Source organism: Lissotriton vulgaris, unplaced genomic scaffold (genome assembly GCF_964263255.1).
Source record: "Lissotriton vulgaris unplaced genomic scaffold, aLisVul1.2 SCAFFOLD_991, whole genome shotgun sequence".
Lineage (NCBI taxonomy): Eukaryota > Metazoa > Chordata > Amphibia > Caudata > Salamandridae > Lissotriton > Lissotriton vulgaris.
The window spans coordinates 514,468-537,825 of NW_028245828.1; the positions used below are offsets into that span (position 1 = coordinate 514,468).

Genomic DNA, 23,358 nt, shown 5'->3' on the forward strand with positions numbered 1-23,358 from the left:
CTCAGTTTATCAGCATATTATTTGACTTTTATGGATTTTCCTTTCTCTTCAAGGCTTTTAAAGGAACAACGGCATTAAGAGCAGGATTATACATTCTAACACTGTCTGGACAAAACGAATTTGTTTTTTTTCGGGTTCAAAACCACCTATCAGCCGAATCATGGCATCACCAAACGAGATCTCACGACCGTGGACCCGATGATGAATGCATCAAAAATCCCTTTGCAGGACTTTCGACCAACACTAGACGAAATGGCACTGTGGCATTAGACCCTGGTATACACTTATGAGCCCTGCAGCAAACCTTAATCTTGTTGGAGGACAATCTCGCATTCCACTTGGTCAAATGTCCCCTAATTGTCATAAATTTAGAGAGCGGCATCTGCAAAATTCCATTACCTTTGGTACTGGGTTTGAAGTGAATAAGATGACACATTGTAAAATTATTTTATTTGATTGTTATGCAGTTTAAAAGAATACAACATTTCATTGTCAGTTCATTAAAACCAAGAAATGAAAATTGCAAGTGATGACTTCTACCAGAACATCAGTCAGTAGGAAATACTGTTCATTGAGTCCAAAAACTCTCAAAAAGGAAAACTCTCGTGAAACATGATGGATAGCATAGACCTTTACATTGATTCTCGCATTCTCTGACCTTACATTTGTACCTGGAGATGCTGTATGACCTGATTCTTATGGCAGAGACGCAGCCTCTGAAATATTGAAAACAGGATCCCATTTATTGAATGGTTGAACGTTTCAATGTTATGGCCCATAAAATGCCCTCTTGCAAGTGGAGAATACAAAAAAGAGATGGGTGTAATGCTCGAGTTATTCTTAGCCACAAGTAATTACTTGGGCCGCATCCGAGGCCATCGTTTTTATTGCCCAGACAGAACCCGGTGATATGGAAATCCGCCTTGGTCCTGCTCAAATGGGAATAATCCATCGGAAACTGCTAAGCCAAATCCATTTTGTACAGGAACTCAAGCAACCAAAGACTGGTTTTGGACCCACTTAGGGCTGGACTGATCCCATTGGAGCAGGACCAAGTCTGTTTTGCATACATTTGGTTCCGGTCTAAGGTGACATTGTGCAAAAGAGCTTTGGACTGGGGTGTGGCCCCAAACAATTCCCAGAGGATGAGAGTAATTCAAGCACTACATCCATAACATTTTTGTTTTTTTGCGACTATTTCTTTCTGCTGGTAAGGGGATGCAACGGTTTAGTGGGAAGGAATTAAAAATGCTAAGGAGCCAATTGAACCAGCACATCAGTCAATGCAAGCATATAAGGCACCGTGACAAGGAATTGACTAGGCGCCCAACACAGGTCAAGCAAAACCTATTTCAAGATTCGGATCTGATCAAATAATTTTCTTCCTTTAATCAAGCAGAAGTTATTCCACCATATTAAAAATGCTTGTAAAAACACTCTACTTTGCATATAAAAATGACTTAAAAATTTTTTTTTGACTTTGGTAGTTCAAAGTTCAAAATGGAGAAATAGGGGGTCACCGTTGTAAAGCTGTGTGGCAACACTCCCTGCTGTGTGCCTTTCTTTACATCACGGCCCATCAGCAAACAGCTAGGTCAATGGCAGTAGCAGAGAATGTTCAAAGTTGACAATGATGTCCTACACAGCTTGATCGTGACAGCTCATACTCGTAAGTTGTATGAAGTTTGAAGCCCTAAAGTGAGTAAAAACAAATAACGATCCTCATTTATATTAAAGTGGGACCTTTAAGAGTGCACCCATATTTTGTAGATTAACTTTTCCCTTGAAGGATGCAAAGAACAGGATTTGTATTTTTTGAAACATGCTAATTTCTTTGATTTAAACTTAGTTACCTACGAAAGTGGGGGTCACCACCCTAATAAATCCTGATCGGCTACTGGTTTCAAATGTTTATAAAAAGGGGAAGGAGCAGGGGGAGGTTACTTCTTGAAGACCTGTCATACTTCTTTTAATCAATCCATGATGTCACACTCTACATAAGCAAAGTTCTAATCATCATCCGGTTCTGCTGATCTATTGCCAACTGGTTCATTCTTGGTGGGTGTCGATAAAACTGTGCATCTCTCATCTTAATGTTCTGTAACTAGATGGCCCAATGTTTTTCATCAGTGCAGGTTCGGACTATTTTCTGTGGTCAGAAATCGAGGTGTTAACACTCATTCTTACATTCAAGTGGCTTTTGTCGGGAGTTTCTCCAGCCTGCTGTAGTAATTTATGGAAACGGAATTCTGGCATGATCTCCGCCATGCAATTGCAGGATATTCATCTTGAGCAGCTTGACAAGAGGAGTTGGCGCCATTCTGTCATAGTTAACCATGTTAACAACACTTTTCTTTAGTAAAGAAATATTGTACATCTTGAGTGCCCCTGTCCTCATTGCCAAGCTTACCATGCCTGAAGGAAAAGCCCTTTTCAGAGGAATGCATCATCGTATGGCAAGATCTCGAAGGGATAAGGGTGAACTGTGACCCGGGTCAAGAACCCATCTGTGGCTTCCCAAGCGGGAGCATCTGATGTTCTGTGCCCCTCTCCACCCAGCACGAGGTCTGTCACTCCTTCAATGTAGGCGGTCTTCATTCCCGCTCAGTACTTGGCTTTGGGTGAGAGTAGAAGCCGGTTCCATTACTGGGAGGCGAGGAGGGTCCACAAAAGCCAGCGTTATCTCTGGTACAGCCACAGAAGACCGCGCTGGTGCAAGGATTTCCACAGAACTGACTCAAGCAGCATATCGTGATTAGCATAAAACTGCAGGGGTTTCTTCACAGGCTCGTAATAGTGGTCAGAGAAATCCCTGTAGTTGTCTGTGATGAATCCGTAGGCGCTGACCTGAGGAGAGAAAATCATGCGTATGAATACTGTTCTTGGAGGTATGCTGATGCTCTACACCGATACATCTTGCAGTCCTTAGCTAATCTCAAACATTTATCTATGATATGTGTTTCAACTACATATTCGCGCCCCATAAACATGACAAGAAAAATCAGCTGGGTTTATTGATCTGTGATAAAGGACGGGCCCATGTAATTGGGGCAGATATGGTCCCATACTAATGCATTGAAACTTAATGGGCAAAAGCTCTTGTTGATCATCCCTGCACCCCCCTTTTTAGCCAATCAAACTTTGACTGCCCATGCTATAAGATTACGATCTCTACCATACTTGTCCTCTGCATTCATATCGTATGTTGATGCCAAATTCTATGACCTCGTAGTGCTCTTGGTAGTTCAAAGCATACCTTCTATGTGGTTATGAGTTTTCCCTCTCACTGAGACAAAATACTGCTGTGTCCAGTCTGTATGAGAATTGGTCTGTTGTATATTGAGTTCAATGATGGTCTCTGTGGTTTTTTCGAAGACCACTGTGTTGTTCTATTGCATAAGCTTGTGTAAAATCTTTACTGTATAAGCTTTAGTGTCTGGATAAGTGAACTACAGGACGTCGCCCACCATGTTATTCCAGGAGGATGCATGGTTGGCAACTGCACATTCAGCTGCGCTGGGATATGTTGGTAGGAGTTTCTACAGCTTTGACATTGTGTTGCGAGAGAGAAGATGCATTCGACTTTCCCACAAAGAGACAGCCAAAATAAAATCTTTATTGACAAATCTAACAGGAAGAGCCACTAAATCCGAGTTGAAAGAAACAATTTTATGCATATATTTTCCCACTGTACATAAAAACTGTGGTCTGCAGGCAGAACGTTAAATTAGACACAGTAACCTCACCTGGTCACAGGTATGGAGTGCAGTCAGAAGCATTAGAGCCCCTGTGCTAGGCATGTACAGGTTGGCGAACTGGGATTTTAGTAAGGTAGATTTCAAAAACCTGAAAGGATGGAAAATGGGTCAGAGGCAATATAAAAGAAAACATTTTAAACAAAGATTGAAAGGGCAGATTGCATTCAGGGAGGACTGAAGGAAAAGTACAAAGGGAAATGCAAACAGTGTGTGCAAGTGGCAAAGGAGGGATGGGAAAGTGCAAGGGAAGAAACTAGAGAGTGACAGAAGGAAGAGATTGCATTACCTGTCAGTGAGATATTTTATAAAGTCTGGATGCAGGATTTTAAACTTGTGAGCAGAGGCTTCTGGTCCAAAGTAGCTCTGCGGCCTGTGAGCAGAGCAGAAAAGAAAGCTTCAGAATTTGTTGTTCAGCCAAATAGGTATATCATGTTATATGCTTTGATTTGCTATGCTTGACTTTCGAAGAGTGCCCCCTAACCCCCCAACACCACCCTTGGTTGTCCAGGTGCTTATGTATAAAATACTCAGCAACCAAATAACTATATTCTGTAGAATAAGAATTATCAAGCTATTCTCAAAAGAAAGTTAGAATTCAAAAGGCGAGAAAGGAGGAAGGCTGTTGTAGAGAGTAAATGTACAAATCTCTTCCTCCAAGTCACTCCCTAGTGTAGCGGGACTCCTTCTATCCAATAGACCAAATCTTCCTTCATAATAGGAAGGCTGCTTCCATAACTGTTCGATGGTTCGTACACACACCCTTCAAGTGAACTCTGTAGATGGCGACCAATCCCAAAGTATTAAGCAGAGGTATGACTTGATCGACCTTGTGCACCCTAACACAAAGTGAACAGCTGAGTTCTGGATCTCCTGGGGCTTGTCCTCTAACAGACAGAATTATCCTATAACCAATTTGTGATTTGATTATACCAGCTACTGCTGTTTTTCAATCTGCAATTGGGAGACAAGGAATAGTGTAAACCAGATCTGTGTGAAATGAAAGAAGTTAGACAAGGCCACTGGTTAATGGTTGCTAATCAGAGGTCAATTTTGAACCCAAAACTTACCTAGTAAGGGGCACCTGCACTCACTATGAGATTTCAGAATGTATACCCACCTACAACCACTATCTTCTAACCAGAGCTTTAAGTGGGTTACATAAAGTGGTGAGAGTGTTTGTGGGGTGGGGAGGGGTCTAAAAGGGACATGTATTAGGCTTATGTAATTAAGGGCTTGGCTTAAACACCTAAACTACATTTCTGTGATTTCCACAGATTCCCACCGGATCGATATTTTGGTTCCTCTTTGAACATTCAGTTACTGCGTCTAGTTCTATAATACAACACATATAAAGCTGGATCTTTTGGCTTTGCCAAATTTGTTTTTTTTTGTTTTGAGTATACTCTTTCCATCCTAAGTGGAAAGAGCATACTCAAAAATTGGTTTCATGCCCACTCTCCAATCAGACTCAATGATTAGTCTCAACAAGCTGCCAAGCTCTGCGCATCACTAGCAGACAGCATTAGAAGCACCCAGGAGCATATACACTTCTGAAGACATATGAAACAAATGTCTGTTTCGTAGACAACTGCACCACTCCACATCCGGGCAACAGAGCCAAGAAACATACCTACACTCAAGTGCAATCATCAGCTTATAATCCACAGAACCCAAAGGTTCAGACTCCCACTCTTCCTCTCTGAACCCACAGAGGTCAACTGCGGAGTACCCCAAGGATCCTCGCTCAGCCCTACTCTCTTCAACATCTACATGGACCCCCTCGACACCATCGTCAGACAGCATGGGCTCAGCATAGTATCCTACGCCGACGACACCCAGCTCATGCTATCCCTCACAAAGAACCCAGAAGACACCAGACTCTGCTTCCAGGAAGGAATGAAGGACGTCGCAGCCTGGATGAACAACAGCTGCCTGAAGCTCAACTCGGATAAGACAGAGATCCCTGTCCTTGGACCCTCCTCCACCGCCATAGTGGAAGAGCCACAGCTTCAACAGACCCGATTCTGGCAGGAGACTCCCAATTTTCCAAGCCAAAAATGGCTTTATTGTAGCTGTCTCTCGCCTATTAATGCCCCTCTCTCAATAGAAGTCCATGGGGAAAATACATTCCCCCATTTTATTTTTAAATCTGTTCTGAAATGTTGCTATGTATGCCAATGTGTCTTTGCCACATTGGCTTTAGACTTGCACCCTGCACCACAATATGTGACTGATGTACCCGGACATGCTGATTCGCTGTAGTGGATCATGGGGCAGCTATGGCCACTCCTACTGTGCACCTCTCGCATCCTGCCTCCTTTGCAGAGCAATGGCTCAGAATTCTCTCTGCAGACTGGTCCCAGAAAGAGGCAAAGATAAGATTATTGTATTCTTACAGGGCAATCTAGGACACTGTCAGACTCCGCATTACTGTTTGAGTGAAGCAAGTGAGCCCATGCTGTTTAAGGGGAGCACTGAAAATACTTTTTTTTTAACGGTAACACAAAAAGCTTTGTAAAGCACATTTTACATATTTATCTTTGCAAATAAAGTTTTCTGTTTGTTGCCCAAGATCACAATTAATTGATTGTGGACACCCAGGGACAGTGCTGGTAGGTTTCTGTGGGCCAATATTGTGAATAATATGGCGTGACCCTTTGCTGGTATTTCGGTCCTTGTGCCACAGTTAAGCAAGTTGGTGGCTTGCCCTGAAGTGGCCCAAGCCTGCTTTATGGAGTAGAAAGTGATCAATGGTATTTGTAGCTAAGATTAGCCTGCTGTACACAGCAGGCCTTACATCTTCCCACGCCCCCATGATTTGCTTACTTCAGACAGCTAAACACTTTCTGACACATAAAAGATAATCCGAGCATCCAGGCAAGTCCCTTAGTCGTCTCTTCTCAGTCATGATTCCAGTCCTTGACAAGACAGTAAATATCAATCTTTAGGACTACTGTACATGTGTGTGTCACCCGCTCACATGACCAGACGCAACTACAGATTATGTTATGTTATATGTTATGTTATGTGATATGTTATATGGTATGTTTATGCATGGGATGTGCGCAAGTAGGAGTCCTGCTGAGCGGAGATGTTTAGATGTTTGGTGGAAGGAGATCAGACGTCAGGTAAATGTGTCCTGAGTTGTGTACGGAGTGTGTATGTAAGGACTTTGAATTGAGTGTTTGTGTGTGTCAGGAGTCAGTGTAGTTCCCTGAGATGTGGTGTGATGTGGGTTCAGTGTGGAAGGTTGAGGTGAGTCTGGCTGCTGAGTTTTGGATGGTGTGTATCCTTCTAGTGAGTTTTTCAATGATCCTGGCACAGAGGGCGTGGAGTAATTTGAAGATCTTCCTCAGTATCTTCAGGGTGAGGAAGCAGAATGCAGTGGCGGCATGGGCTTCTGCTGTTATTTCCAGTTTGCTGTTGATGATCATTCTGAGGTTCCTGGTGTGGGATTCAGGTGTAGGTGTGGGACCGAGTTTAGTCAGTTAGCAGTTGGCGTCCCACAGTAAGGTGTTTGAAGACCACTACTACTGTCTAATTGGTACTGAGCTTGAGACAGTTTGCTTTCATCCAGTTAGCAACTTTGGACATGCATATGGTAAACTTGTTTCTTGTTTTTGGCGTCCTATTCCAGAGGAAGACAATAAGTTGCACATGTTGTCTGCGTTGGAGAGGTTGTTGATGTGTGCCCAGATAATGCTGGCCAGAGGGATAATATATGCATTGAAGAGAGTGGGGCTGGGTTATGAGACTGGAGACACTCCAGAGTCATGTTTGCAGCTTTCTGAGGCGTAAGGAACCAGGCTGCCAGCTTGTGTTCTATCCATTAAAGAGCAGATGTAGCGTAGAGCAGGTCTTCGGATGCCAACCTTGTGCTGGCGCCTTATAAGAATGGGTTGGTAGACCATGTCGAAAACTGCAGAGATGTCTAGGAGAAAGAGGGCTGTTGTGCCTCCTCTGTCAAGGATCATGTGCATGTTGTCTGTAGCAACAAGGAGTGTTGTTTCTGTACTGTGGGTGGGCCTGAATCTAGAGTGCATGATATCAAGGAGCTGGTGGTTGCTAAGGTGGTCGGTGAGGTGTTGGTCAATTAGTTTATTTAAGCCCTTTGCCAGATGTGGTAGGGGGGAGATGGGTCTGTAGTTCAAAGTGTGGCTGGGGCAGCAGATGGTTTCCTAGAGGAGGGGCATGATAGTGATATGTTTTTTACAGGTGTCGGCTCTTGACAGGAATAACCCACTGCCGACTGTCAGTGGGTGCAAAGTGGTCAGTTGAGCTAATTAGCTCCTCTGCTACTGAATTATAAACGCAATAGCAGTGCAAAGGTGTGGGGACTTTAATTTGTTCCTTGCCCCTGTGTACCCTTGCCTGCCCACTGACTCAAACAAGCATTGGGAATGCCAACAAGTCTCGTCTACAGAATGCTTAAACACTTACCAAACGTGGGCAACTGTTCACACACTGGCACTAATGTACTCAAGGGACACTGCAAAACCTGAGTCAAGCTAGAAGGTGTCAAGATTTCAAGTTAGCCATACCAGGTAAATAAGCCATTTCAAATTATCGTGAGAAGCCTGAATAAAAGTGAAAAGAAATCAAATGTGTAAAATGCGAAAAGAAAAATAATAGAAATTAAAGTGTGAATAACACAATAGGACACCTGGTTCCATCTACAACACTATAACCTGAAATACCTGTCAATCCATGGAACAGCACATATTGCACCTGTGATGTCAGTCACAATTGCTGAAACTCCTAAAAGAGAGCCAGGGCAATCTCAACAAGACGAGTGTCATCCTGTACCATCAGATGGCCTCAATGATACACTGGTATCTCCCTGAGCTCCACAATAATAAACAGCAATGCAATCTTTTGCACAAAAGTATAAAGAACAGTTCCACTCAAATGCAGGAGTAATGTCTTTCTTGAAAGAAGATGTATCCGTTGAAGAAAAGTGATCCACAAATCCAATGTTATGGTAATCCAATGTCTTTTAATGGTAGTTTCTTCAAATAAATCCTTTAACAGCCACATAGCCACAGCCTGATTGCCAACTCCATAAGTGTAGATGGCCTCAATGAGTTACTGAACAAATGGAGCTGCATCCCCCATGATAATGGAAGGCGATGTTCGGTAGTAGACTTAGTGACACCATGATGTCCACACTGGAGTCTCATGGCAGAGTGACTAATAATAAGATACTGCTTGCAGCACTCAACACTACTACAAGAAAATGTTCAGTGACGGGCTGTGATGACGACTGGCTAAAATGGAACTAGACAGGCTGCATATTAAGAAGAAATGCTCTGAGGTTATCAGACACCATTCAAGGGGGAACAAGACAGACCCCAACCCTGGAGATTTGGGATGTGTACCACCAGTGTCTAGGGATCCATCCTGCATACTTGGCAAAGTACACCATTTTCTCATTTTACTGTCAAGGTAGCCAGGGCGAGCAGTCAAAGGTTTCTCAAGAAGGTAGTGTGGAGAGGCAGAGGCTCAGAATTCAACAGTCGTATATCAGACAGAATAAATTACAGCCCATCCCAGTGCTTATCTTTTTACATAAACAAAGTACTATAATTTCACAGCAGCACAGAGTATTACACAATTAGATATGGGGTATGACTACAAGGTTAAGCAATCTCATCCACGTGCTTTTAGCAAAGTCCTCAATGGTGCCTCCCTCCCCACTTTGTGGTCCCTGCATGGCATTCAGAAATGGATTTGCCTGTTAAAGGTGTACGATTAAATGGACTGCAAAATGAAGTTCTCAGTCACAGAGCGAGCTTCTTTGCACTGCCCTATATAATACACCAAAAACCCATCCTGGGCAGGATGGGTAGGAGGGTAGATCAGACATTATTAATGAGAGTGAGCTTCAATTACTTTCTTTCAGACATCACCAATCATTCACGATTTAAGATGCTTTGCTAGACTGTGGGCTTGTTGAACACAAGCTTGTTTCTATCATAAAGGTGGTGTATGATGGATATATAATCTATATATATATATATATATAAAACTCAGTAAAAAAAAATATACATATCAGACCAACTACGAATATGGGAAGTTACAAATATGTGAAGTACAACTTTTAGCTCCAATCTCTGTTAATATGAATATGACTCGTGAGATAATAATTCTTTTGGTCCAAAAATGTTAAAAAAAATTAAGTTTCAGTTTCTTAGTTTTTTCAGATCATAGACTCAATCAATAGAGTTAAAAGTACCCTCCTAACTTCGACTTTATACCCAAGGTACAACATTAAATAGGCTTTAATTATGAAGCACAATGTAAATCAAAAAAGAAATGTACAAATTAAAAATCCATCAATTGGTTTTCCCAATCAGTTCAAGATGATTCTGCTTCCAGAACAAATTGCCAGAAGTGCCAGCATGTCCAAATGATGTGCCAAACTATGTATAAAATGGAAAAGACATAGCGCTTTTAGAGGTTTGATTGCGCCTGACACCTCAAAGGTGAGAGAAGACGTTGTGGACAATTAGTTTATCTATTAGCACATCAGGACAGTAATATTGGTATAACAGTAAACCTAGAGACTACTATGTTTACTACTTGCTCCATATTGCGAGGACTATAGCTCCCAGAATGCACTCATTAAAAAAAATGAAATTAAAGTACTGGAAGTATGAATTGGCCACGGAGCATTCTGCAGCTGCAACTCAAAGAAGTGAAAAATGACGGAGAGTAGAACAATCTATACAAAGCATCATAGCTGAGGTCAACTGAGATGCCGACGTCTCGAAAAACATTTTCTCAATGACTTTGCCAGTAAGTGGGTCAAACTTAAATTTGTATGTTGTAATATTTGTTTAATCAGTAGACTCATGTAGCGTCCAAATGGGGATCAAATAAAAACGCTTCACTGGGGTAACTCTATTCTAATAAAAACTATGCAGCCATATAGCACAAAAAATGAGAAATTCAGATGTAATAAAATTAAACAGATCAGTTGAGCATTTAATGAGTTTTTTTAAAAGCTCAATGATATATTTTATATTTAAAATGTGTTTAATTGTACTGCTGCTTTATGTGATGTGCTTCTTACCTTAGTGGCACCCACAATCCTAACATACAAAATGATGAGGCAGTGTATGGAGGACGGCTCAGCTTTAAACAGGAGAGCCAGCAGAACCTGGGAGTCACCTCCAGCAAGTAAGACATCTAACACACCTTTCATTGGCACAGCCAGTGTAACCATTAAGTTAAGGAAATTTCAAGTGACTTGAAGGTAGTATTTTTTATCTTCTGTTGAAAGCGTCATTGCTTTACAGGGAGCAAGGAAGGCAATAGCAAACAAACAGCAAAGAAAGCAGGAAAGAGATAATAAGATATCTTAATATAGCATTAAAGCAAATACAACTGGGATTTGCAAATCTTTGCATATTATTATTATTTTAATAGTCAAATGAAGTCAGAAAAAGCTATTGACATAGCAACTATTGACAACAAGTCTGCTAAAGCTACTCACATGTCACCCGCATCATTGCCTTCTGGAACTTCAACGCCCAAAATAGCAGATTTCAACATCAGGTAATCTCTCAGGTCAGAAGGGATGAAAATGTAGCGCAGTTCCTGTGAGGAATTAAAAGAGCATTCCATTAATTAAAGGATTACTTCATCAGGAAGCGAGTGCGAGAGATCCATCATCCCTTGTACTAGTAGTAAGAACAGTGCATGAAGTCTAACTAGGGGGAGGCAAGAGGCAGGACAGAAACAGCTTCCTATTGGCCTCATGTCTCGTGTGACACCATTGGCAAGACCTTGCTACTCAATTATCAAAACGGGGAGTTTTGATTTTATACCCCCCACCCCCGCTATATGTTAGGCCCACAAGTGGATTGGCAGAAGGTTTCCCACATGGTATGGGGCCACGTGACAGCAATTGAAGGCATGTGTCTTGGAGACAACATACATTTATGGGTATGCCAGAGGGCAGCCAGGAATGATCAAAGGTAGAAAGACGCTTTTTAATCTCATCTGCCATTGACCTTACGTTGCTGTTGCAGAAGCAAAGTACAATAAAAGTATAGGACACCCAGATGAATCCATGGGGAAACGAAAGGGGATTATGCATGTATGTGCAAGAAGTTCAGGAAGCAGTGTAGGGGAATGAGAGGTGGTTAATTCATTCTCCAAGTAGGCGCTTCTGGAAGGTCAGCAGAGTGATAATGTACGGGCCCCACCTGCCAGGCTGACATTGTTCGATGCGATGCAGTGAGGTGATAAACCTAGGCTATGGTATATTTGTCAGTGACAGATTACACAAGGGAGGAGACATCGTAATAACCATAGGAGGATGAGTTAAGCCCCTTAACGTATGCTACTCTGAGCGTGACGTATGGCTGAAGCAGAGCAAGGTGAAATGTGTTAATTATACAATGAAAAGAGGAGTGCCATGTGCTAACAGTTTAGATAACCTTGTTGAGGAATAAGTGCAAGTGGTGCTCGGTAGTGGACGGACATGGAGGGAGGCCGTAAAAGAAATATTTTGGGTGTACAGGACAGTTGCGTACTCACCCACCAGTAAAGATACATCTGGAGAAGGATGGTGAGTAAAACGTCGACAGCAGGTTGGATAGATACGAGTGGGATGGTGATTGTGGACAGAAGGAAAGCAAAGTGAAAGTTGAAGGCAAGGTGGATCATGTACACAAGTGACATGTCCAGATGTTGGGTGGTAAAGCTGTAGAGTGTCAGGTGGGCGAGAAGTGGGTGTAGACAATGCAAAGGTTTGCACAAAGGGAGATGATACGGTGCTCAATCAATCAATCAATCAATCAAGAATTTGTAGAGCGCACTACTTACCCTTAAGGGTCTCAAGGCGCTTGGGGGGAAAAAAAGGAGGGGGGAGCTACTGGTCGTATAGCCAGGTCTTGAGTAGCCTCCTGAAGGTCAGCAGGTCTTGGGTCTATCGTAGGCTCAGTTGGAGGGTGTTCCAGGTCTTGGCAGCGAGGTGGGAGAAGGATCTGCCGCCGGTGGTTGTTCTTCGTATGCGAGGGACGGTGGCGAGGGCGAGGTCAGTGGAACGGAGCAGGCGGTTGGGAATGTAGAAGAAGAGTCGCTGTTGAGGTTGGCTGTGTCAGTGAATGAGTAGTCCCCTTTCCAGTGGGTAAGACAACCCTTTATGTGACTCGTGGTATGGGGGTACACAGGGGAGAGAAGAAGGAGCTGGGTAAAAGCAGAATAAGCATATAGAGTACCTTTTCACTCACTCGAGGGGCTATGTTTTGTACCAGTGTTAAATTTCTTTCCGTTCAGTAAAATGAATTCACTGTAAAGCAATTTGGACATTGGAGCTGCTAGTAAAGTGTTAGTGGAAATCTAGAATCCTGTTGGGTGGTTTGTCAGTTGTGGTTGGTAAGGGAGGGATTCACGTGCTGTACTGCACAGGGTGTTTTCTCTGTAATAAAGTACCCTTCAGTTGTCTTAGGTCTGCCTGTTTAGGCACCCCTCTGCATACCATGTGGTTGATTTTTGTTTTTATAAATGCTTCTTTGCATTTGACTTTCTTTTGCAGGTCACAGTTGTTCTGCTAATATGTTTCCAATAGTTTATGTGGCACAGGTTGCAAGGGCAAGGTACCTTTTTTTTTTCAGGTGCCAAGCCGAGGACCTTGTCCATCCTGCAATTTTATTATGCTCCATGTCAACCTGCTTGAGCAGATGATGCATGCTCACAGACACCTTTATATCCAGAAATGGAGTCGTGAAATAACCTGCAGCGTTTAGTAAACATGGAGAGAGCCACATACTCCAGGAGTGTATGACGACCTATGTGACTGATCCACCGCCACTGGGAGAGGGCATTGATAGAGGTGAGCGAGCCCAACAAATTGGGGTGTGAGGGGTGCAATGACAGCAGTTTGCAAGGGATTCGGAGTAATGATGACATTAGTGTGAGTTAATGCAATTCACCAGGAGAGTTATAGCAGACTTGTTGCCCTTTGTAATAATAATGCAAATACTGAAGTAAATTGGCAGCCATTGCACTGATAGCCATTGCCTCAGTATAATGTGTCTCTTCTAACCTCGATCTACATTTAGCATACCTTGAAACTGTTTGGCATCCGCCTTCCAGGCTCTTTACAGCTTTTGAATTCCTGAGGGCACATAGCTATTCACCAGACTGAAATTTGAACTGGTTACCTTGGCAACCAAATTACACAAATGACTCTTCCTAGCTTCAATAAAGGCAACATTTCTGAGGGTAATGCAGTACCACTCTATAAGCTCCAAGGTCGTCATGTGTTTCCAGAATCATAGCTTGGTCTTCACCAAATATGTCAAAACACACGTTCATGATTGGAACAGTGTTTTGACTGGGCTTTATGAAAGGGTATGGATTGCGAAAACAGGGCAGGTGTTGCTTTTTTCAAGACCAAATAGAACCCAATAGGTGCATGATTTTACACAATGGGACAATATCAAAGTGGACTTTGGAGAGACAATGGAGAAGACATCCACTACACAGGACTGTGACCAATCCCTGTATTTCATGACTTTTTGTGAATTCTACTCTATATGGGTGCATCATTTGTCAGGGTTAATGGACCACATGAGAGTTCATTAAAGCAAAGATGTGAAATGCCATAGAACATTGAATAACAGATGAGTTTTGACACTGGGTTCGAATGTATTCTCTGTGTACCCGCAAAACACTCTTGACAACCATACACCATTTGTTCATGGTCAAGCAGTATGATCACTGCATACTGAACAAGCTATTGCACCATTAATTATTCTTCCCAGTCGTTGTGCTCATTGGAATACATATATTAAATTATAGAGCAGGAATCACTGGCTCACTCACAGAAGAAGCGGGATGCATACTTTTGTAATAGCTAGATCATCAAATGTTTGAAGTGGTATTGGAACCAGAGGGAGCCTAGATGAGCCCTATTTCGTTGGCTCTGAATTCATTAACACCGCAAGAACAGAGCTATGATATTCTTGACATGCCTAGAAGCAAGAATATTTTCCCTGGGTGCAAGAATTTACATCTTCGTGGTAAGCAAGGTCGGTTCTCGGGTGGGAAGTGAAGAGGATCTGGCTGTTACCTTCCAGAACATCTGTGTTAGCAAGTCTGAATTTGTAGCAGAGACATGATTTTCATACACTAACCAGTATCAATGGGTGAAGTTATATGTAAGGGATGGCATTTTCGAACAGTGAAAACTTTCTAGTGAGTAGAATTTCATATTTCGGGGTAATAAGTAGGCTCCCTGCCTACTTATTACCCCTCAATATGAAATTCTACGAATGAAGTGAATTCATTAGTGAAGGGCTTCATTAACCAAGAAGCTAGGAGTTTCCTCGACCAAGGGAGCCATGACAAACCAGTTCTGGTGGTCTAGACTACTTTACAGGTAGTGGCATGGCTTGAGGCCTACCGGAGAGCCTGTCATGTGAATGGAGTCTGTATACTTTTCAAGTTTTCAAAATGTTACCAGTTCGCTAATATTCTAGGTTAATGAATATTAGTTCACTAAGTACCCTGTGTCCAGTTTATCAACAGCTAAGCTATTCACGCAGTGACATATTTTATGAAAAATGTTTTCTTCCAATGGGATTTGCAAGAAACCCGTTTGTAGTAGTATAGGGGGACCGCAATATCAAACATTTCACTTTTCCCGTTATCACCCACAGGAAAATGGATTTGTGGAATGGTTAACTGTTCAATGAATGAAATATGGGCATTGCTGAAACTTTGCGTTTCTACTTTCAGACTGTTGATCAGGTTAGGTTACTCACGGGAGAGAGATTTGTACAGATTTGAATCTTTATTGGCCTTTCATAGAAGGGGGGATTTGCACACTAATAAGAAGACCATGTGAGCAAGAGTTGAGGTATCCCAACATAGGCAGTAAGAGAAGTCCGATAAGAAGTCAGGTTTCAGGTCAGGTTTTAAAGTCTTTATTTCGATTTTTAGCAAATCATAAAAGACACATTAAAATACAGAAAAATGTAACTGATTCAATTTAAACAAAACAACCAAAGAAAAAACAACAACACTATATAAGAAAGTTTAGACACTAACGAAAAATATTCAAATAAGTATACAAATAAGAATGAAGAGCATTTAAGGCAATTAGATAAAACAGGATTAAATTTCAATTAATGAATAAAGAAACCTGAGTATTTTATGTAAAAATAGATAACGTTACATTAAAAGGTCGACATTACAGTTCAAATTCATTACAAATGGGCCCTTTGTGTGGCAAGAAAAGAAACAAGGGATACAGAAGATGCAGCCAAGTAGGTCATCTTTGTACTTGGTGTTAAGGCATGCTGGTTTTTAGCCTTAAGAGCCAAGCCCATCCCAGGTATTTAGCCAGAGTTACCACAAAGAGTTCGGAGGTGTTAGTCCTGAGCACCCGTATAGCTTCCATTGCTGTTTTAAATGGTAGTTTTTGAAACAAAGGTTTTAACCATTTCTTTCGGGGTGCACCGTACCTTGGGCAGGCAAAAAGAAAATGTCCTTCAGATTCAATATGACCTGGGCAGTATGTACAATGGGGCGATATCCCTGTAGACCGTCTGTTTAGAAAGGTGTTCAAGGGTAGAGCGCCCACGCTAAACTGGTGGTACAGCTTCTTATCTAACGGTCGAGATATAACATCCCAATATGGCTCTCTCGATAGGTCAAGTTTGAATGTTAAAAACCTGCCTGTAAGGCCGTTTTTGTTAGAAAGCAGAACTCTTTTTAGACGGGTTGTGGCCCAATACAAGGATTTGAACTCATCTTTGGGTGGGAAAACATTAGATTGAGGGGATGTCCAGAGATGTTCCAGGCCCATATCTTTTAAGATAGATTTGACAGCAGAAAGCCATGGTATTTTCCCTGAACCCCTAATAGACCTAACTTCCGCCAGTTCTTTTGCAAAGAGAGAAAGATCTGGAGAGGTCCATATCCGTCTCCACAGTGCTACTAACCTAAATCTTGCCAACTCATTAATAGGTGGGGAGCCAAGGTCCAAGCAGAGGGGGATTGAGGGTGTTGACTGCAGGAGGCCTGCTAGATTTCGAAGGAATCTACATTGAGTTTTGAACAGGTTAAACAGGTCCATGTGACCCCACAGATCCGCGCCATATAAAATGGCCGTGGAGATTTTAACATCATAGATCTTAAGGGCCGGGAGAACCCGTTTTGTGATTGATTCCTTCTGCTCTTTGATGAGGCAACCAGTCAGCCTAGCAAGTTTAAGATGTTGCATATTGATCTGGTCCTTCCATCTTAAACGGCTATCGAGGGTAACCCCTAAGTAGGTCATGGTATCGACCTGCTCGAGGTTTACTCCATTCAACCTCGCCGAACTCCGGATTGTGTGGTTTTTTGTAAAGACCATAAATTTTGTTTTCCCCACATTGACTACCAGATTATTGATGGCACAGTACTCCTCAAAGCGGTCAAGAGCCCGCTGGAGTCCGCTGCGTGTTTTTGAAAGGATTAAAGTGTCATCTGCGAAGATGAGTAAGAGGAACCTCATCCCAGCCAGCATTGGTGCATCAGTGGGGGTATCCACGAAATACTTAACAACTTGATCGATAAAGAGGAGGAAGAGGGTTGGGGCCAGGACGCATCCCTGGCGGACACCTCGAGTTACGGGGAAAATCTCCGTCACTTGTCCCTGACCCCCCCACCTCACCCTCGCAAAGTTGTCCTCGTGGAGTCTTACGATGAGGTCTAATAATTCTGATGGGCACCCCAGATTTTCCAAAACACCCCATAGTTTGGCCCTGGGCACTATATCAAAGGCGGACTTCAGATCAATGAATGCAGCATAGATGGTACCGCGGCCTAGCCACACCTCCTTCCAATAGATCAGGCAGAATCTAAAAACCTGATCTATGGTACTCATTCCTGATCTGAAGCCCGCCTGCATGGGTGACAGGATATTCTCTGTTTCAATCCATCCCTGGACCCGTCCCAGGACCATACGTGCCACTATCTTTTGAATCGAATCGATTAAACTGATAGGGCGGTAGCTGCCTGGGAATGGGATGGATTTATCGCCCTTTTTATGGATTGGAACAATTTCAGCCCCTTTCCATGATTTCGGGACTGTAGCTCCGAGGGCCAAGGTATTAGCTATCCAGCCACAAAGCGGGATTAGATTTAAACAAATTGTCCGGGATCAGATCCATACCGGGGGCTTTCCCTCGGAGGGTCAGTGCCAGCGCCAGCTCGGCCTCAGCAACTGTAAAGGTGAGTTTTTCACCTTGAGGGGTCAACAAGGGTGCATTGCCTAAGGGATTTGTAGCCTCATGATCGTCAGCTCTAAATTGGGCCGAATAGAATGATACCCAATCCTCAAGGGGCACATTATTTACCGGGGTAGAAGAGTCTACATTTTTACCCCATTTAACCAAATCCCAAAACCTTTTCTGATTATTAGTGGAAGATGCCTCCAGGAGGTCTGACCAAAACTTATCCTCCCACTCCCGTTTAGCTTCACTGAGGGTTTACTTGTAATTAAGCCTTGCAGCTTTCACTCCAGCCATATCCCGGGATTTAATGGCTGAAATGAGAGCCGCATGTGCCTCCCTACATTTCCTGTTGTACCATTTTTGGGGCAAGTGATTGGTTTTGGTGACAGCATTCCCACACGGTTTGGATAGGAGAGTTTTTAAACGGTCAAAACAATTAGTATGAACTCCCATCACATTGTTGGCTAATCCAATGTCCACCCCCTTCAAATCTATTTGCGACATTTCATTAAGCGCATTTTCAACCACAACATTAATATTGTCCAGTAGACACTCGTCTTCCAAGACCTGTGACCACTTCAATCTCCTTCTGTCATTGGTAAGTTGTACGTCCCCTGTATAGGTGGCAGATGGCTCCTCCTGTCTAGTTACACCCGGTATCTTCAATGACAGTGATAGTGGGTTATGGTCACTTTCTGGACGCTGTAGTACTGCCATGTCTATTAGCAAAGACCAATGTTCCATGTTCAATAAGATGTAATCAATACGGCTCTGCCTCTGCCCATTGTCGAAAGTACAATTTCCTTTCATATCCGAGGCAGTGCGGCCATTGCATGCACGGAACCCATTCTGTAAACAAAAAGCCATCCAAGGTACTGCCGCCTCTGTAGCTTTTGCCCTCTTATCCACATGTAAGTCCGGGATTAGGCATGGGCGGAAAATCCGTTCCGCTCGCGGATTTTGCGGATTTTCGGGAAATCCGCAATCCGCGAGATTCGCGAATCTCCCGCAAAATCCGCAAATCCGCGAGCAGCGGATTTTGCTCGCACTGCTCGCACTGTTCGCGTGAGTTCGCGCCCCGCGAATAAGTGCAAAATTGCAGAAATACGATCTTAGCAAAACTGAAAGTAACTACTTACCAGGTTCAAAAGTTCAGGCTCATCATTAGTAGCCATTTCCTGTAGTGCTTCCTGAGGGGCCCCTCCAGAGTTCAGTTGCCAGTTGCAACTATTATGTGACCCTGCTCTGAACCTCAGAATAGTTACACATATGCCACAAAGGTCCTGAATTACAGCTAAGGGAGACAAGCAGGAGCCAGGCTGGAAGTTAAAATCCATTAATCAGCCCCTAATTCATTATTGTCAGTTGGGGCAGGGCAGGTGTTGTAACTAATTTTGCAACAATGAAAGCACTTAGCAAGTGCAAAAGATCACTAATCAGGGCGCACTAAGGAAGCAGGTGCCAGCTAAAAAAATATTCTGTGACACATTAATCAGCCCCAAATTAATTCAGGTCACTTGAGGCAGGGAAGGTGTGCTTTGCTTTGCCGAAAATAATGTACACTGGACAACCAGAGGGTGTGGTGATGAAACAGAGGGTGGCATGGGTGGGCCAGAGGGTGGCATGAGTAGTCAGAGAGTGGCAGTGGTGACAGAGAGTGGCAGTGATGAAGAAGAGTGTCCCAAACAGGCTGGACACGTAGAAACAACAAGTTCGCGAAACTTGCGACCCGACAGGTAAGTTCGCAATTTGCGACATTGTACAAAACCCTCGCGAACTGGCAGAAACCCGCGCAAACACAAAAAAAAAATCCGCAAATTCGCGAATTTTGCGGATTGCGAATCCGCAAATCCGCAAAATTCGCGAACGCGAGATCCGCAAAATTCGCTCATGCTTATCCGGGATGCCCCATACCGAATCGTCTTCCATAATCCAAGTGTCTCCCGTATCAAGCACAGGTTCTATGGTGCAATTTAGGTCACCAGCAAGAATGGTAATAATGCCTCTATCCATTTTCGTAATTATATGATCAACAAAGTTCAACAAGGGTGGGCTTCGACCGCCAGGCAGACCTCTAGCATAAATATTAACAATGTTCATGATTTGCTTATTCCCTTTGTTTATTATGATGGAGAGGAGATCCTGGTTCTCCACCGGAAATTCAGTTGGATAAAAACCCAGAGATTGCTTCACCCAAATCAGCAAACCACCTGAGGCCCGCCCTTTACCTCCTTTAGTTGCAGGTTTAAAGAAATTAATAAATCCCAACTTGTGAACAGGCTCCGTTGCCCAAGTTTCCTGCAACAGGATAATATCATAATTGTCCATAAAGTTTGACCAGTCAGTAGACGCAAGGCGCGCCTTAATACCCGCTATATTCCAGGACAAGATTTTCAAGTGGTCTTTCAAATTGTCTGGCAATAAAGGGTGTAAGGGCTGCACAGATCCAAGAGACACCCCTGTATCATCATTAACCACTAAATACTTGTCGCAATCTACTGAGACTATGACTTTGTCCTCGGTCAAGAACCCCTGGGCAGCTGCATATGGTAGAGGGCTAACTAGTTGAGACATTTGACCCATTTCCTCATCTACTTGACTGTTGGTTTGATTTGGACACACCATACTATGTTCTATTGGCTCTCGGGCTACTGCACTACCAATCAGGGACTCACTAGATGGATCGTTGAGTCAATCTATAGCCTCGAGGCCAGAGAGGGGGCCAAAATGATTAAAAAGAAAGGGACGCTGGCAATTAAAAAGAAAGGGACGCTGGCAGTCAAGCGGGGTTAATGCCAGGGGATGTCTTGCAGCAGGGCCTTTACGAAATAAAGGATAGGATGGAGGGGGAATTTGCCTGCGCGGATAGAAGTATGGTAAGGCTAGTGTTTGTACATCCCCCTGCCTTGCAAACCTGGGTTCCCGTTTGTTGGCATCTACCACCCAAGGATCTTTAAAAGAGATAAGGATACAATCCCCTTCCAAGTCTTTTACCTCCGGCCCCACCCAGTCTACTCTCCTCACATATAATATCTCCGTGGGGGTGGAGGGGGGTAACGGGCGATTTTTGTTCAACCAAAAAGTGACTTTATTGCGAAGGTCGCTATAAGACTCCCTGGCACCCGGTTTTAATGGTGCTACACCCGTCAGAACGATGGTGTGTAGGGCTGCTTCAGGTGGTAAATCAACACTGGGAATATTTGGTCTTTTACGTCCCCCCTCCCTGTGGTTGGTGGAGGCAGTACGTTGGGCTCTTGAGGTACCCGGGTGGGGAAGAATTAAAGTAGGTTGTGTGGGAGGACCCATAGTTTGGCGCCCACCAGTATTTTGTTTGGCCGCTGGTTTTAATTGGGCCTTTGATACCCGGGTATGAGTGCTAACTCCCGATTTAGGAGATGTAGTATTAATTTTTTGGCCCCCTTTAAGTATGGTGCTATTCGTTCCTGTGGTTTTATTAGGAAGATTTTTACCCTTTTCCATATTGTTGTTACTGGTGGCCTTTGTGGATGCTGATGTTTTAATAGCACCCATATTATTTGAACCAAGAAGTGTTTGAAGCATTGAATGGTTTAAATTGATCAAGTCCTCCATACTATCAATTTTAGTGGTCATGAGCCTAGTCCGCTCAAGGACTGGTAATAGTAATGTTTTAAACATGGCCTCCATTTTTGCCAACAAAACCTCATCACTATTAAGGCACATAGGGCAGGTGCTTGAGGAGCCCAGAGCCGAAAGGGAAGGACATAACATATTATTGAGCACAGAGGGTTTTAAGTGGTTTGGGTGTAGCTTGGGCCCCTGTCCCCCTTCATCTTGGGCTTTGTTTACTTTACTGATTTTTAAGTCTCTTTCCCCCGACAATCTAGAGTCCCACTTTCTCTTTTTAGTGTTGGGGCCAGGATTCGGTATAGGGGGATTAATAATTTCGGCAGGGATAGACATGTTGGACTGATTGAGGCGAAGAGATCCAGAATGCTGGCTAAGATCTCGCTCCTCACCAGTCACGGAGTCATTATCCTCACCCCCATCCCCCTGGCTGCTTTGGGAAGCATTTATATTATTCCTTTCTTCCTTTGTTGTATCCCTTGTTGGGCTACCCCCGATGTTTTCTAAATGGACTATTGCGTCCGTAGAGGTAGTATGGACACAATTAAAGGCAGCATGAGGAGCAGAGGGCGCAGGAGAGATAGATGTGGCTAAGGCCCCCAATGAAGATCTCTTTCCACTAATAAGGTCTATTGAGAGTCTTTTCTCTACCATGGCGATTTCCTTTTCCAGGATTCCAGTAGCCCGTGTTATAAAAGCGTCGAGAGGGCCGGAAACGACACCCTTGGTGGTATTGATTTGGACAGTACATTCCTTCCCTGATCTTAATGGCATTTTCTCAGACCTTCTCAACGACCAGGGGGGGTGGGCCTAGGCCGGACTCTGCCGTACTCGAACGGCCTCAAACGGCCCGCTCTTTGCCCGGTCTTCGCCCCGGCCGTTGCCCCGCGTGCGTCCCGCGTGCGCATTGCTGTGACTGCTTATCAAGCTATAGGATAAGTGAAGGGGGCGGGAAGAGGACCAGCTGCGGCCGATCAGCGCCGCTGGGCACGCTGGTCCTCGCAGTCCCGCCTCAGTGCTTGCAAACCTGTGGAGCAGTCCCTGTACTGGCGTTGGTGCTTCTAGCACGTCCTGGACCGGGGCAGGATCCCCAACAAAGTCTCTTGCCTTCGAGCGGTTCCCGCGGAGCGGGGGCCGCGAGGCGTGGCGGCGAAGTGGCCGGAAAAGGCGCTGTGCACCCAGGCAGACGAAAGCGAGCAGCACTCCCGCAGGGTCAGCAAAGAATCCCAGGCAGCACTCTCACCTCGTTGGTTTTACGGTGGAGGGGGCGGGAAGAGGACCAGCTGCGGCCGATCAGCGCCGCTGGGCACGCTGGTCCTCGCAGTCCCGCCTCAGTGCTTGCAAACCTGTGGAGCGATAAGAAGTCAAAATCAGTTATATAAAAATCAAACTGCATGATTGGACCAAAGTGTGTCCAATATATTTTGGACAGTTAATGGCTGCTGTTTATCCTGACTGAAGATGGCAGAATATGGATGCAACATAAATGTTGAACATGGGGCGAGGTCTGAGTTAACAGTGAGCGGAGCAGGCGTAGTGACTCTATGCGAAGTTCCACGGAGTTGGGGAACAACTCCGTGGAACTTCACTCAGCTACAAGCCTTCCCCCTCCCTATGTAATTATAAAGTAATAAAAAAGGTACTTACCTGTCGTGGCTGCCTCCTCCTCGCTATGACTGCTCTCCTTACTCGTCCTCGCCGTCCTTCTTCTTAGATAACCCCTATGGTGTACGGCTTGCGTGTGTTCTTTGTTTCTG

At 43.9% G+C, this 23,358-nt stretch overlaps 1 protein-coding gene across 1 annotated transcript in view; it reads right to left on the reverse strand.

The window, feature by feature from the left end:
* Positions 1-437: 437 nt before the first annotated feature.
* The window catches only part of LOC147666280 (alpha-N-acetylgalactosaminide alpha-2,6-sialyltransferase 2-like), a 225,207-nt gene continuing 202,286 nt past the window's right edge, over positions 438-23,358 (reverse strand). Inside the window, exons 7-10 of the mRNA XM_086949163.1 lie at positions 11,257-11,360; positions 4,045-4,128; positions 3,747-3,846; positions 438-2,847 (exon numbers count right to left, since the gene is read on the reverse strand). Coding sequence (XP_086805289.1) covers positions 2,680-2,847; positions 3,747-3,846; positions 4,045-4,128; positions 11,257-11,360 — 456 coding nt within the window. The 3' untranslated portion in view covers positions 438-2,679. The remainder of the gene's footprint in view (positions 2,848-3,746; positions 3,847-4,044; positions 4,129-11,256; positions 11,361-23,358) is intronic.